General features: G+C 34.2%; 1 protein-coding gene across 3 annotated transcripts in view; it reads left to right on the forward strand.

Moving 5' to 3' along the window:
* Nucleotides 1-17,270, forward strand: part of betaggt-I (geranylgeranyl transferase type-1 subunit beta) — a 174,833-nt gene that overhangs the window by 129,001 nt on the left and 28,562 nt on the right. For all 3 annotated transcript variants that reach the window (XM_090415981.1, XM_090415983.1, XM_090415982.1), the window contains exon 7: nucleotides 17,055-17,239. In XM_090415981.1, coding sequence (XP_090272107.1) covers nucleotides 17,055-17,239 — 185 coding nt within the window. The remainder of the gene's footprint in view (nucleotides 1-17,054; nucleotides 17,240-17,270) is intronic.

The following is a 17,270-nucleotide window of genomic DNA, read 5'->3' on the forward strand; positions in this document are numbered from 1 at the left end:
ATATTACACTGTTAGAGTTCGAAGGAACAATTGTAAGTTGCTTAGATTTAAAAAATAATTGTTGTTACTAATTCAAAAAACTTATTTTCATTCATGTTTTGAATGTATTTAGCAGTATCTCCCTGATGATGTTCATGTAACATTAGATGAAATATATTGGAGTTTTTGAATAAATTCTATATAATTTTTGTTACATTTGTAAGCCATGAAACTCACTTTAATATGTCTAGTGCACATTGTTCTGTTAAAGCTATTATATTAATGTAAGTAGATAGTAACTTAAATGAATCAAGCTTGGAGCATACAAATTTTTATTTAAACAAACAAGATTATACATAATTTTTTTTCTTTAAATAACTTTATTTTCCATGATGTTTATGCTGTACTCTATTTAACACCCTAAAGATCATCCTGTAAAAAAATAATTTTAAAATGAGTCTTTTTATATTTTTACATTGGCCTTCTTAGAGTTCAGGCTTCATAACTCAGCTCTTACCAACTGTCAGATTGAAAATTGACTTGAATGTTTAAAGAAAAAATATAAAATTTTTTTTAGATTAGATGTACTTGTTATATATGTTATAATTGTAATAATTTCAATAGTACTTTATTCTAATCCACAATTTGTTAAGTGTATAGTAATGTCATATCCATTGTTGGTCATAAAGATATGCTCCTTTTGCTAACAATAATGCAGCAGCCATTACTAACTTTTTGCTTGCTGCTTAGTTGAACAGGTGTTTATGCACACTGAAGAGATTCACGAGAGATTGACAGCTGGACAGAGAAAAAAAAATAAAGAGGGAGGGGGGGGATGTTTGAAAACAAACACTAATGAATTTTGTTTTGGAAGTTTCTGTAAAACTTGACAATTGGAATATGTTAACAGGCAATTCCAAAAAGGAATATCAACAAGCTGTATCCTATGGCTGAAAAAATTGATTTTGTAAATAAATAAACAGTAACAGAAAAAGATATTTAACAGATCTTCTATTACAACATTCGAACAAATGCTAAAATGGAAAGTTCTTCTGTCTCGAGGACACTGGTAATATAGATGAATTATTTTCTTGGAAACATGAAGGAATTAGACAATCTGAAACTGTAAAGTGGCATTAAAGTAACAAGAGTTCTACTTTTTTTTTATACATTTTGTTTATATGCTATTAAATGAAACTTTTCTCTGGAATTCATGATTATACCTCTTCTTTTAGTTTAATTATCTGAAGAAGATAACATATATATTTAATCAGACAATACTTAGTCTGTTATACTGATAATTATATGTCAAAAAAAAACCCACTAATAGAATGAGTTAATGAAGGAATTTTATCCTTTAAAAGATCTCAAAAGTATAGTTTTATTTAGAAGGCCTTGGATCTACTAGTTTTATTAATTATATATATATATCATCATCGTAATCAATTTCCTATAAAAAGGTGCATAGTACTACATAATTAAGGTTACATTATTACTAAACTTCTATCAAGTATTTTCCTCCTAATTAGTCTATTACTCATCATCAAATCAGTATTGTTGTATCTAACATTTCAGTCTTCTGACCAAATCAATGCTCCTAGATCTTGATCTTTCTCTGGACCTTTTTCTTGCTATCATGGCATCAAACACCTCATTTGCTAACCTTTCCTCACCCATTCTATTTAAGTAGGCATACCACCTTAGATTAGTCCTGCTCACACATTGTTGAATGCTAATAGTGTTAAATTTTCCTAATATCTTCATTTTTAATATGATTCTGCCATTGATGCCATCTGTTCAGGCTCCTAATTTTTCTCAGAGCTCTCATATGTCTGGTTTTTAATCTTTGATCAAGAGATTTCTAACTCTGAGATCCATAACATAAAACTGGTTTGAACACTGTCTTGTATACTGCTAGTTCAGTGTTTGGCTAATTTCTCTTATTTCATATAAATTTATTCAACTGGTTCCCAACTGTACCTGCTTTGCATCTTCTATGGTCTGTTTTCCAAATTTAATTTGCCATATTCACTAAAAACTGTGCCTAAATAGCAGAAATGTTTTACTTGTTCTTATATTCTCCATTAAGAATGCAGTCAAAATTTCTATATTCCTGCCTATTTTTGTAGTTCTTATCTTTTTTTTTGCTGATTTTCTTGCCAGATTTATATCTGTTATTCAGTGTAGTCAGAGAATCCTGGCAATTGCACTGGATGTGTTTAGGAATACATCATCTGCACAAAGTGAAGAGATAAGTTTGATATCTCTTATTCTAATATCAGGTTTAATGTCTCTTTCTTTCATGAAGCAATCCATATAGATGATTAGGAGAAGATATATTATGCCCGTCTTACACCTGATTTTACATCCTCCCTGTAGGTACACGTAGGTTTCTGTGATTAAGCAGTTCTGTGTGAAGTTTTCGGTATTGAGAAGACCATATTTTAGTATAAATAAGGAGTTTATTAAAAATAAGCAATTAAAACCCAACTTACATTATCAGGGGTAGTGGTACATAAAAGTTTTACACAACAAAAGCCTTACAGTCTTACAAATACCAGAATACAAATGATAAATTTGTTACTGTATGTGTATTAGAACATTGCTGATGAAAATTTTGATGATTTTGATGAAAGCAGACCATACTTGATGTAAAATTAAGCCTTGATTTTTATTGCATTGTGTAGGGATCCTAAGCATTTGTGAGGCTTCTTTGAATTTTCTTGTGAAACAGTTATCAATTTATGACAATATATAATTTATTTTTTTTCCCAAATAAAAAAAACAAACTTGCTACAACTTTCTCAGAAGAGTTTTTACCTTATCATAAGAGGGTATCACCATACTAAATGATCTCTTTGAAAGTAGGATCATCAGTAAATAAATAGAGAAGGTACATTTGAGAAATCAGAATACCGAACAAGTTGCTCTGTAGTATTTTTTGAAAGTCTAAAAGTAGTATTAGTGATGTCACATGGTGTGCAAATTCAAGTTTTGGATAAGCAAGTCCTTTTTGGTTTATTAAATGCATGGTTCATGAAGTTAATATAGCAAAGGAGGCTTAATTTGCATTTCAAAAGCAAAATTTAAAAAGAATTCATTCATGATATTAGTTATTTTTTGGAATAAATTTTCTTTATGCTTCTGTTTTTAAAAATAAAAATCAACATGACAGATCTACAGGAAATTATAGCATACACTAATGTTAACTAAACAAATTTAATTAATACTTCTTAATATTTCAGAAAAATCAAATTGCCATCATCAGGGAACAGAATATAAGATATGTGCATATCAAGTGAGAATAGGCCTAAAGTCCTAAATAGTGCCTCCTGGTGTGCTAAATTTCATTACTTAATGTAATGCCTACATGCACATATCTGATTATATTTTGTTCTCTTGTTGATGGCAGTTTGATCTTGCTGAAATACTGGAAGTGTTAATTAAATTTAGTTTAGTTAATATATATTAGTCTCCACTGCAATTTCCTTAAAAGATAGTTATGAATAGCCAACGTATAAGCCTTACCACCAAACAAACAAATCTACGGTTTTGTAACTCTATTTTTCTTAAGCTTTGCTTCGCAGTGAATTGCCTCATATAGAAGTGTAAACTCTGAGAAGTATCTTGACGAAAATAGAATTTCTAAGCTGTTCTTATCTTCAGTGTTACCAACACAGCAGTATAAATTATAGAGTTCAAAGGAAATTCCACAAAACAGTTATGATTTTTGATTTTGCTTCACTGATAGCAATTTCCTTTAGTACCAAATTTCTCATCACCCAGTCCTTTAAAATTATTATTATTAAAGTGACCTCCAGGAAGTCAGGAACTCATCGAGAGAGGCCATGTTATTCACACTAGCTGTCATATATGTTCTTGAATTAATTTATTCTACTCACACATACAACATCCAAAGGCAATCCATTCCAATCATGCACTATTCTATGAGAGAAAAATCTAGCCCTAAATCCCTTCTTCACAGCATTCATTCTCAACTTCCAAGGATGCCCTCGTGTCCTTTCTCCATCCTCCATAAAATGCAAAATTTCATCTGCCGAAATTCTATATAACCCTTTCAGAAGTTTGTAAGTTTCAAACTTCTGAAAGTTTGTAAGTCTCAATCATATCATCCCTCTTTCTCTTGTTTGCTAGTGTTTGCAGCCTATAAATTCTCAATCTATCTTCATAATCAGTATTTCACAATTCTGATAGCATTTTTGAAAATCTACTTTGCACTCTGTATCTATCACTGTATCAGAATCACCACAGAAACTATGAGAACAGAGCTGTGCACAATAGTACAAGTGAGGTCTTATCAAGACCTTGTAAAGAGGCCAAATGACTTCCTTATCTTTACATGTGAACGTTTGTTTCAGCATTGCAATTATTCTCTGAGTTGTATTACAATTTTTGCTATATGACCCTTGAACTTCAACTTCCTGTCTACTAAAACTCCAAGATCCTTAGCCTAATCAGTCTCTTCAAGCATAATTCTGCCAATATAACACAACATTGGATATCTGTCACACCCAAGTGCATGACTTTATTATTATTCCCGGCAACTCCAGAGTCGACAGACTCATCGAGGGAGGCCCTAACATCATGTCAAGAACAACTATTCGACATTCACACAGCATCTATCATACCTCACCTTGAACTCATTCACGGTCGTAGCACCCACAACAGACTCTGGCAGCTTATTCTACTCATTCACCACTCTCCAAGTAAAAAAACCTAACTCTAACACCCTTGCTAACCACATTCTTGCCCAGCTTCCATGTATGGTCCCTAGTTCTCCCACCACCAGTCCTATTCTCAAAAATATCTTCTGGATTAATCTTATAGAAACCCTTCAGTAATTTGAATGTTTCAATCACATCACCCCTTTTCTGCCTATCGACCAATTATTGCAACCCACAAATTTTCAACCTGTTCTCATAAGGTTCATTCCACAGATCTGCTATCATCTTAGACACTCGTCTCTGGATCCTCTCCACCTCATCCCCATCAAGAAGAAACCCTGGCGCCCATATCTGGGCACAGTAGTCTAGATGGGGTCTTATCAAGGCTCGATACAGAGGAACAATAACTTGTTTGTCTCTGCTTGTTAAAGTATTTTTCAGAAGCCAAGTGATTTGATGAGCTGATTTAGCCACTTTTGCAATGTGCCACCCCCACCAACGCTCCCAAATACTTGGCCTCATCAATCTCCTAGAGTACGGTTCCACCAATGTGATATACTGCTGCTATTCTTTTCACCCCAAAATGCATAACCTTAACACTTTGCCACATTAAATTGACATCCATTTTCCCTAGCCCAGTCCTCCAAACTATCCAAATCATCCTGTAAAATTTTGACATCCTGTGCACTCACAATTGCTCTACCCAACTTTGCGTCATCAGCAAACAAGTGAACACTTCCTCTCAGATCCTTCCCTGTATCATTGATGAACAAATTGAAAAGTAGTGGTCCAAGAACACAGCCCTGCGGCACACCACTAGTCACAAGCCATCTTTTGGACTCAACTCCTGAATAAACCACTCTCTGGTATCTCTCCATCAACAACCCTCCTATCCATCTCACCGACCCTATATCCATCCTCATCTGCTCCAGTTTACTGATTAGAGTTCCATGTGGTATCCTGTCAAAGGCCTTGGCAAGATCCAGTAGAATCACTGTAACCCCATTACCCTTATCCAGTTCAGCCATCACCAGTATCATCCATTACCTTTATCCAACTCATCTATAACATTATTATAAAATACGAGTGAATTGCTAAAACATGACCTAATAAACCCATGCTGTTTTTGTAGAGTATAGCCAGTTTTGTTGACCCATTGTGTATGCGAGTCCTTAGAACTTTCTAAAATCTTCACCACCACTCCAAAAATACAGATAAGTTGATAGATATACCATTTTTTGCACCACCATTATACAATGGAATTGTCATACATTTTTTCCACTTTCCTGAGCTGAGGCTCATGTTACACGAACAGGTCAACTGTGTGGCCAGTTTGGCTAAACATTGCTCAAGTCGGCAATAAAGATAGATCAGCATATGTGCTGATCTATCTTTATTGCCGACTTCTTATACATTTCTAGCTCCTCATTCAGTGTAGCATAGTGTTACCACTACATACACCCGGTTGATAGATCTAATTGAAGTGAGCACTCGTTATTTAAATAATTGCATGCATCTGTTTGTTACAAGGGTATCATTTACATTCAGTAAAGTTATTTCTCCACATTCATTTTTTTGTTTTATTTGAAGTATAATGATGTGAAATCAGTGTTGGCTCGTGGCTTGAAATCGTGGGGGTGCTGCAACTTTCGAAATATACATACACACTGTAAGTACAGTGTATATGTGTTTGGATAAAATATCAAAATTATGGTATTTTAAATTTAAAAAAAAATTAAACATAAAAAAATTTAAACATAAAAAAATTGTTTATTATTGATAAAATTATATAGTTTGGTATAATTCAAAATTACTTAACACGTTCGCTGCCACGCTCCTCGGGCATAGTTTGTTCCCGCACGCCAAGCGCTTTCGCGTCTTCAAGGTCACTACGAGTAATCTCGTAGCCGGCTTATCAGACAGAATTTTTTTCATATGCCAACTACAAGTAATCTCGTATCACCCCCACCCATATATTACATGTGCTGATGAATGTGTTTATTGCGTCTAGTCTCTAAAAACCTTCAGTTTTGCCATGACCAGTAAATTAGAAGTTTACGCTAATATGAGCGATGATGAATTTAATGAACTCATCATCAAAAATGGAAGGATAAGAGGGAAGTTCTTTCCATTCAAATATGCACAAATTTTAAATGGTTGAAGCAAAAAATCGGAATGGTAAAATTCAATTAAAACCAAATATCGTTAGGGACTATAATTGGGTATGTCAGGCATCGATCTTTCTGATCAAATGCTTTCTTACTATTCCCCCCTTACGAAAGACAATTAGATGGCCAAAGAAATTGGCAATACGCATTCTTGATATATATACATTCAAAATGCACATAAATTTTATAATATAATTACTGGAAATGCAATGACTGCATTAAAATTTAGAGATCAATTTATCTCAGTTTTTGTCGGAATGGATAAGATTACAGCATCACAGATTATCAGCAGGATCTTCATTATTTGGAAATTTTACCACCTACAGAAAAAAATATTCGCCGACAAAGCCATGCCAAGTATGTACACGAAACAAACGACGCGAAACACGTTATTATTGTCCTGTTTGCCAGGAAAAACCACCATTGTGCGTGAAAAATTGTTTTAAAGCATATCATTCATAATTTGAATAAATTGGTTTTATTTTATTAATTTCATTTTATTATTTTTATTGATTTTTATCAGTTTTAAATTGATTTACAAATTACGTGTTATACTACGGATTAGCTTGCGCTTGGCATAAGAGGTTGGTAATCAACATATGAGTATATTCGTAGTTGGCTTCTGAGGCACATACATAATATACTATATTTTAGTTGAAATTATTTCCCTTCTATCAAGCCCTCAGACGTGCTCTCTGCTTTATTCAGAATCCAAGGGTCCAAATTAAGATAATTATACTAAGGGTTAACTCATGTTTGGCATAGGAGGTCGGTAAATCGACATATGAGTATACTCGTAGTTGGCTTGTGAAGCTCATATACGAACTACGAGTATACTCGTAGTTGGCAGCGAACATGTTAAAAATAAAATATATTCTTCTTGTTTTGTTTCATGAAAAAATATTGTTTATTATCAATAAAATTATGCAGTTTAGTATAAAAAATTACTTGCTAAACATGGGTTGAATGAATGACATATCGGAAGCTAAGAAGTTTTGTATGGTGTATCTACACAAAGAGCGCCAAACTCAACAGTTTATTGCTAAGGAATTTAAATGTTCTCAAGCAAGCCTGAGTAGAATATTGAGACAGTATTCTAATAACTGGAGTTTTCAAAATAATCGCTGCAATAGTGGTCGAAAAATAATAACTACATCAAGAGATGAGAGGAGATTGAAGAATATCACAAAGGAAAACCATTTCGAAAGTGTAAGGTATTTTCAGAGATGGAAAGAACTAGGTGTGAATGTGTCTAAATCTACGAAGTTGAGATGACTTGACAAATTGGGTTTAAAATCATGTGTGCCTAAGACGAAGCCACTTAATAACTTCCAAGCTAAAGGCAGCTAGGGTGCAATGGTAAGCAAAGACTGTTGTGGGGTCAAGAGGACTGGGAAAAGGTACTTTTGTGTGCGTGTATCCCATAGTCATCAAGGAATATGTGTTTGGGATTTTAAGCAAGACGCATTTGATAAAGAATGCATGAAACGTTTGGTAAAATTTGTAATCTCTGTCATAGTATGGTCTTGTATGACTACAGAGGGTATAGGTATACAAAAGAGTCAATTCCAAAGTGTACCAAGAAATTCTTGGGCACTATATGTTATGGCATTGGAAGATTTGTGATGGTGATTTCCTTTTTCAACAAGATTTAGCTTCTTGTCACACTTCACTACTTGATGGCTCAAAGAGAGGCAAATCAATGTAATTCCTTAGCCAGCAAACTCACCTTAAACCCAACTGAGAATTTGTGGGGTATTATGAAGAAATGTCTTAAGAAATTGTCCAAGAAATAAAAATGAACTTGTTTCTAGTTTGCAGACCATATGGGCATGTTTTGATTAAAAAAAAAAGACCGTGAATCACTGGTAAATAATATGCCCAACCATTTATGAATGGTCATAAAAGCTGAGGGGAATGCAACACAGGACTAATTATCATGTTGTTTCCCTCTGAGTGTAATTTTTGTGCATTTATTTTTGCATTATTCTAATATTTTGAACTACACTAAAAATCGTTCTAATTTTGTGAATGTTTTCAAATAACAGTTTTCTTATAATTTATATTACATTTTTATGTGTTAGTATGGTTATATAATCTAGAAAGTACGTAGATTTAGATGATGCTAATTCATATTTGGTAATAATTATTTTCTATGCAATAAATTAGAATTGCAAATTGTTCAACACATTTTCTTTGATTATTCTAATTTTTTGATATTCAGGAATGTACTTAGCTACTTCCTAGGACAGTATAACACGATCACCATCACTAACTGGTGGCAAAACAATCACATTCTTATGCTTTTGATGCTATGATAAAATCTAATCCCTCTTTGACCTAGAGTTCTTTCTTTCACATGCTGCTTGAGAAAGTTTTCTTGCAAATGCTCAAATTCTCCTTCATTCTTATCGTGAAATTCCTCTGCTACTTAGTCTTTGGATAATTTGGCATTATATCTCATTGTCCTCAGCAGCTTAACTACCATGTCTGTGGCAATATAGTAGTTAAGCATCATATATATCATCCTATTAGCCTCCACTTCAAACTAGATATCCTCACACTCACTGCTGCATAGGACATTATTGCTTTCATGAGTTTCTACCCTAACTAGACTCTGTCAGATATCATTAATAATTCCATCTCTCCTTCCTAAAAGTACTATATCCTTTTTCCTTGATTCCAGTTTAACATCCGAAAGCCGGGTTTTACTAATGGCCACAATGTATTTATCAAAGCAGCAAACTCAACCCCTTTATTCCTGATGCCCTTGGCATTTGTGTGTAGACGTAACAAGTTACTTGTTTTTTTCACATGCATCTACAGTCTACTTGGTTTGGTTGGGCATCTTTCTCTTTTCCAACCTCAAGCACACTCCAAGTCTGAACCCAAAGCATACATTTCCATCCTTTTACTAGATTCATAACCATGCTCAATGACTTCATATCATTGTTGTATGTACATACCATAGCTGAACTTGCACATACATTCTCACCATTCCTCCCATGATGATCTAGTTCCATGGCTTCTAATGTTAAATGCATTTAAGTGTGAGCCATCCTTGTTATACAAGTCTTTTCTACCATCATGCTGATTCTACACATCCAAAAATTCATACCCATTACACAGATTGCACATTGAATCATTTGCTATCATAGCTATCCTTTTTATATCACTACTGTTATATCTTGGTAATAAGCTAATAATTTCCATTCCTCACTTTCCTTTCTTGCTTCTTCCAGCAGTCCTTTCATATCCTCTCTCTCATATTATAGTTTTGACTACTTAAATCATTAGTTACAACTAGCACTACCATCTTTTTTCTTTTCTGTTTCTCTATTACATTTGTCATAACTTTAATTTTTGTTCCCAGGAAGCTCGAAGTAGTGACTCCTTCAGCAAGTGCAAATTTCATGAGCAAATCACCGTACGCAGTTATTTCTTTTTTCTTACATTATGCTTTAACTTATTGTTATTATTATTTTGTTATTTTACCTACTTCATAACTTTCCTGTCTCTTTTTGTTCTACTAATTTTTTTTATCCTGACTGAAAGTTTTTAATCATTTCTCTACTTTTTCCTTAATTCTCTGTCAGTTGTCTTATAATTTGTTTTAATCTGGAATTTCATATGTTATCTTCACGTATATCATTAAGACCTGTGCTGCAATGCTTCTGCTCAGTTGGATGAAGATTCTTGTCCCTAGCATCTGTTTGCTTTTGATTTTGGTGTTGCTTTGTTTGACAGGTTTTTGGTACCATTTTTAAATGCCATTTAAAATTAAATATATATCTACAATTATATTGCTAAATGCACTAAATATACAATAAATCTGTGTGGGTTGAATATAGTTTATCTGTCTAGGTTTAATCTTCTGTAATTTTTCCATTGTCTTTTTCTCAGCTATCCTTACATCCTTAATAGAAGGAAGACTATTGCTCAAATCTATACAAAGATAATTCAGCTCATTCAACAAAGAAAACATCAGAGACTTCCATAAGGAACCTTGCATTTTAAAATTAGAGGTTGATCTAATTTTAATACCAAGCAAACTTCTCACACATCTAGGACCCATAAGAATCAAAATCATCAGAAAAATTGTAATAAAATCTGGGAGACAGGAGATTGGCCTGATGATTGGGTAAAATCCATTTTTATCGCAACATACACACACACAAACAAAATCAACAAATACAATAATTATAGAACTATAGCCTTGATCTCAAATTCAAGCAAAATTCTTCTCTATATTATTAAAGAAAGACTTAAGCAATATGTTGAGCAACAACTTCCTTGTACTTTCTCCAGGTGTATAGGTTTATCCAGGTTCCTTGTTCTTTCTCCAGGTGTATAGTCTCCATTTATGTTGCTTGTTAGTAACCATAAGTTCTCTTTCTATACAAAATTCAATCAGTCTTTCACTTAATGAATTTGGAGGAGAGTGAAGTGGATAAGAGTGAATAACAGTGGCCATTTCAGCAGAGCACGGTCCATTTTGCTGGACATCATTCTATAAGCAGAAATGGAGTAGCAATAATTTTCAAAAAATGTATGTACAAATGAGTGTTGAGCTATAACCTATCAATGATGGGAAATTATCCTATCATCGATAGGAAATTTACAAACAAATTTACACCCCTACAAGGATGCAGAGGAAGAAACTATTGAACTCTTCTACACTGATCTGAAATAAGCAGATGCAATACCGAAAAGAGACAAAACAAGACAGTCCTGGGATCTTACAGATCGGGCACTCAAAAAATCAAAACTCGAAATCAACTTCACTGTTTGCTCTTTTTTTACCCATCTACTTCTGTCCTTTGGAACAGTCTCTCCCCACTCTGCCTTTTGCAAATAATACAACTCTCAGATGGTCAAGCAAAATGCGAACAGACACCTCCTTTCTTCTATTCCTCTCCCACACACTGCACTAATGTGCTATAGGTCTTCTGGCCTTTCATGTGTGGATCATATATATAATTTTTAAATTAAAATATACTAATTCTGCCATGGAGCGATGACATTGTCAAATGGTGTGGAAACTCTATACACAAACTGAGTCATCTTGCACAAAATAGAATGCAATGGAAGAATCATATCAAGATGGCATCAGACATGCTATGCATTAAGGCAAGGGCCACTACCCATACCGGTTTCGACCTTTATTGAGGTCTCGACCTTTAATGGAAGAATCATATCAAGATGGCATCAGACATGCTATGCATTAAGGCAAGGGCCACTACCCATACCGGTTTCGACCTTTATTGAGGTCTCGTCAGTGGGAGCCAGGCCCAGTAGCAGAGATACAGAGGATATATATAAAATTGCCTAGCTCTAATGTAAAGTGTCTGTTGTTGTTTTCCAGTGTGTTTCCAAGATTCCTAGTATATCGATGCTTAGTTTTTTCATTTCATTTTGCACTATGTCCAGTTTGCCTGTATGTAATAATCCTTGTATTCCAGGTATTAATACGTGTAATTTTCCCTTAATTGGTGCTTTTTGGTCATAGTTGGATTGTGGCTGGAAAGGTATCAGTTTTTTGAGCATCATAGATTCTCGGTGGGCATTGAGATTAGGAATGCACATTCCTTTTCCCCTTTGTGCCTGGAGGTACTACCTTGGTTTACAGGCTGGTAGCTTCCTCACTTTTATCATCATTCTTCATTGTGGCTATGATTGTCACGAGAGAGTAGTGGGTAAATGACCCATCTCTCACCAACTCGCTCCCCTCACTTTCATATAGATGCTTGGTCTCTGCAATCTGTATATTCTGTAAATATTTCCATGGGAAATGGCATCAATAATTCCCCCACTCTGTACTAAGCCCATTGGAACACATACTGCTGCCACTCAACATCCTTTCACACTACACCTTTAAACCCACAGAACAAGTTTCTTTTCCTCCTCATTAATCCCTGTTACTGCGGTACTGTGGAACAGTCTTTCCCCCTGACGTATTTCCCAAGGAATACAACATACAGGCATTTAAATCAAATGTAAACAAGAAATTCTCCTTTCCCAACCCACCACCCATATAGGTTGACCAGCCAACTTCTCGTATATGAGCCCAACATAAAAAAAAAAAAAAGATTGGTTTCCCCTTGCCTTCTCTACCACAGAGCTATTACCTTTAGCACTAATTCAACCATGACAAATAGTTGCCCAGACATGAGTCCTTTTGGTGATATTGCATGTCTTCAGTCTCATCAGCCACTTCCAGGGTATCTTGCTTGGTCTGGCTCCTACCCAAATGAGACCTTGACCTGCTTGGATGGTCTTGCTGGTTGCTAAGCAACTGCAGTGTAGCTCTCGGGGTTCTCAGAGCATACAAGTCCCCTCACCACATCAAGGTGTAAATATCTTCAAGGGGCATTAATGGGCACAGTCCACTTCTTAGGACTCATTTTTATTCAGGAATTGATGAATTTTTATTCACTATGTTCTTTTCTTCCTGAACAGTGGAATAAAAATTTTCCTGTTGCATGAAAAACATTCTATTCTCAACAGACTACATAGACATTTACAGTCTGTAGTATATTTAGCAACAATTAGTGTAATTAGAGACAACTGGATTACAGATTTATTGTAACACTAAACATAGAATCTAACTAAATATATTTAGTTAGATTCTATGTTTAGTGTTTAGATTCTATATTTGAAACAGGATGTCCTAACATCCTGTTTCAAATTTTGTTGCAGGAAATATATGTAACAGCTGTTTATAATGCAGTCATTGGATACAGAAATCAAACAATTTATATAAAGCAAATAAAGATGCATATTGTATGCCCACACTTCATAGAACCAAGCCTGGCAATGTGCCAAGAACGGTCAATTCATGCTGAAGGGGAGAAAGAAATAAAGGATATATGAATTTGTCGCCAACATGCAAAATCTACATGCTTTATATGTAAATTTTTCTAATTGTTGTACAAGCAAAATAGTTACCACTTTAAGAACTAGAATTTTCATAAAAGAAAAGCTAATTTTCCAATATATAATAATAAACACTACTCCCATGAAACGCATTGGTTACCCTAATACCAGAATGGATTCTCCTTCTTCTGACATGCTCAGAAGTGTTGAAGGGTCTCGCATCTGTAGGCATACAGTATGTGTGTGTGTGTGTGTAACTTGAAATCAGTTCGAATTGCATTTGAGAATTTCTTTATCATTAAGACATTTCACAAATGCCAATTTTATAAATGAAATTCCACCAAAAAAAGTTGCAACTAATGTATGTACCATGATACGTGACAATCCAATGTGGAAGCATTGTATGCATATGTATCTGGTGAAGATAGTTCCCAGTGATTTACAAATAAGCAGATACTTATTTGTAAATCACTTGTTAATCAAACTTGCTAATCTTTTATTAGAAACACTAGTTGTCAAAGTAAATGTACACTTTAAAATAAGCACAGATCAATTCTTTGCAGTGTGTGTGTGTGTTTAATGTATTTTTCATTTATTAGATTATTTTCTTTTTGTATTTAGAAGGATGTAAGATTGTTTTGAAATAATACAAAGGAGAGCGTTATCATTAGCAACATATACATTAAGGATCAAACTAGTGAGCTTAGTTTTTAGTATAGAAAATTAATACTACTTATAAATGATAGGCATATATATCTCAGCTAAGTGACATGCATTTACATTGGTGCAGTTTACATGATTGTTTCAAAAGCATAAACACTCCATTGCACATAAATTGTTACAAGTGCAGTTGTTAACAGGTTTAAATTAACCTGGCTAAGATAATTCAAAGAAATAATTAAGAAATTGATTCATCAGACAATTTTAATATAAAATAGCATAATGAATCAGTGCACTTTTAATGCTATTTGGAGACCATCTCACACTTAGAAAATGAACAGTTTTCTAAGCATGTGAATTTACTTCATATTATACTTAAAATTACAATTGATCATTTCAACTCAGAATGTTGAAGGCTTTCTTGAGGTTGTTGAATCAGTTAAGATGGGTGGTAGCCTGAAGGAAATTGTTTACTTAGTTTTAAGATCAAACTTCAAGAGGAAAGCTGAATGTTTTGTTCAACACTTAGAAAGCATCTGCTTATGCTGGGTTTAAGATTTTATAATGAATTTTCTAAGGAAGAGTTGGATACCAATCTCTGAAAAATACATTTTTGTGTTTAGACCAATGGTTTGCAGTGTGAATTGAAAAGAGTTATGTATCAACTAAACCTAGTGTTACTAGTATTGAGAAAGCTTTACAATTTGTTTAGATTGAAGAATTATTAATTCAGATTCTGAATCCTAATTTCACAAAGTCTATAAATTTCATTAATGACATGAATAACTCTGAAAGCAATGGTAGTTTTTGGTAATACAGTTTCACAACAGAAGGATTTTAATGAAAACCTTGAAAATTTTACATCTGTTCTGAATATTCAATCTCACTTAACTATATGCAGTAAAAAAATGTGTTATAGATGTTCAGAAGAAGGGCATATTGCTATGAATTACTATGAATACACATTTATCTAGGATCACTAAGTCATTTGACATAAAGGCCCATTGTTCTAAAAAACACACCCTGTGAATATTGTGCAAGCTGTATCAGATGTCATTAACAATCCTTTTTACAATTTCGTATGCTCTTTTTATAAGACTTTGAGTACCTTAGATGCAGTCAGTAAAGAATCACTAAATTGAATTAACAGAGACTGCTAGAATTCCATATAAGCGACTGATAAACACTGGTGCTCCTGTTTCAGTGGTCACTTGGTAATTCTTTTTGCACTTGAAGAACAGACTACATGAACTTATGTCAATTTCAGGAATACTTTTAATCATGAGTTGCCTACTACTAAGAGCATCTCTGTAGAAATATTTTTATTTTTTCATACTCAGACACGTGAATTATTAATATCCAGTAATGTATTCTGTGTTGTCTTAGGGAAAGAACTTTTATCTTTGTATAGGTGTTCATCTTATTATTCTTCTGGAATAATTTCACTGCATGGTATTCACAGACTCACTCAACCTCTATCTCAGAAATCCACTGTTTCAACTCTGTCTCCCTCTCTTACAGGTACTCCCATAGTCAATATTCCAGTGAACTGGCAGCCATAATTTCTCCACTTTTGGCTTGGCTTGTTAAAACGAGCAGCAGCTGCCCAACATCCCTTTTCATTACAACTACAAACATAATTACAACTGTCAGCCTGGTTGGCTGAATGCTTAGCATATCCACTCTCCAGCCAAAAGACTGGGTTCGAATCCCACTGTGGGTATGGATGTTTGTGATTGTCTGTGGAAATACTAGTGGTGATGGTGGGCGGTAGATGGCGTTGATGTAGTTGCGGTTAGAATGAGTTGTAGAGTAGGTGCCCTCCTTCGATGAGTTTTTGGACTCCCTGGAGGTGTCATATAATAATAACGAACCCACTTTTCCTGTTCATTTATTTCATCTACCTGCTGTCCTTTAGATCAACATCCCTTATGAACTGCATCCCTACAGTTAAAACCTCCAACTCTTCTAGAAGAATGTCAGTAGATTTCTTCATCAGTCATCACATGCAGCACTGATGTGTTACAGGTTTTTCTATCGCTTGTATTTGGAAGAGAGGGGGGGGGGGAAGCTCCTAAAATGATTCCATGAGTAATTGAATGTTGATGCAGTCAAATGAACTAAAGGTGTACTTGAACATAAGCACATTAAAGTAGCTTAAAACAGCCAGCATGATTTGAATTTGGGTCCAGTTGGCTTATTTTATTTTTTGTCTTAGATTGAAGTACTTGGTGAAGCTAATATTTTGTTTTGCATATTGTGTGTGTAAAATGTTTTAAATGTGTTTTGGAATTATTAAACCTTTTTTTTTGGTATTTAGAAGTGTGAACACTCAGTTCTATTATTTCAGAGCAATCTTACTTAGGATGTAAGCTTGCTTTGAAATAATAGAAAAGGAGAGAATTATTATTAGCAGTTACACTGAAGATCAAACTTCAAACTTGTGTGCCTAGTTTTCAGTACAGAAAATCAGTACTCATAGTTGATACGACAAATATTGCAGCTAAGAGATGCATGTATTTACGCTTGTACAGTCTATGTGATTGCTTCAAAAGCATAAAACACACCATCCTGTGTGTTTGCACTTTACATGTAAGAAAGAACTAGAGTATGAAATTATAAAAATGAAAATGCAGAATTTATTTTTTATATACCTGTTATTGAGCTTCAGATAATTGTACTGTAGGTGGATCTACATTTTGTGCTATAGCAGCCCTTTTTTTGATGGGAAGAATGCATTCAACTTTCACCCATAAACAATTAGAAAGGTTAAAGCAGTGGTGCCTGTTTCGTCAGCATGATGGCTTTCAGGGACGTCCTAATAAACCAACTGACACATGTTACTCTTTTTGGGTTGGAGCTACGTTGAAGGTAAGGTAGGATGAAAATACAGTATATTAAT

Source organism: Typopeltis vanoorti, chromosome 3 (assembly GCF_054136105.1).
Source record: "Typopeltis vanoorti isolate ZY-2024b chromosome 3, IOZ_Tvanoo_1.0, whole genome shotgun sequence".
NCBI lineage: Eukaryota > Metazoa > Arthropoda > Arachnida > Uropygi > Thelyphonidae > Typopeltis > Typopeltis vanoorti.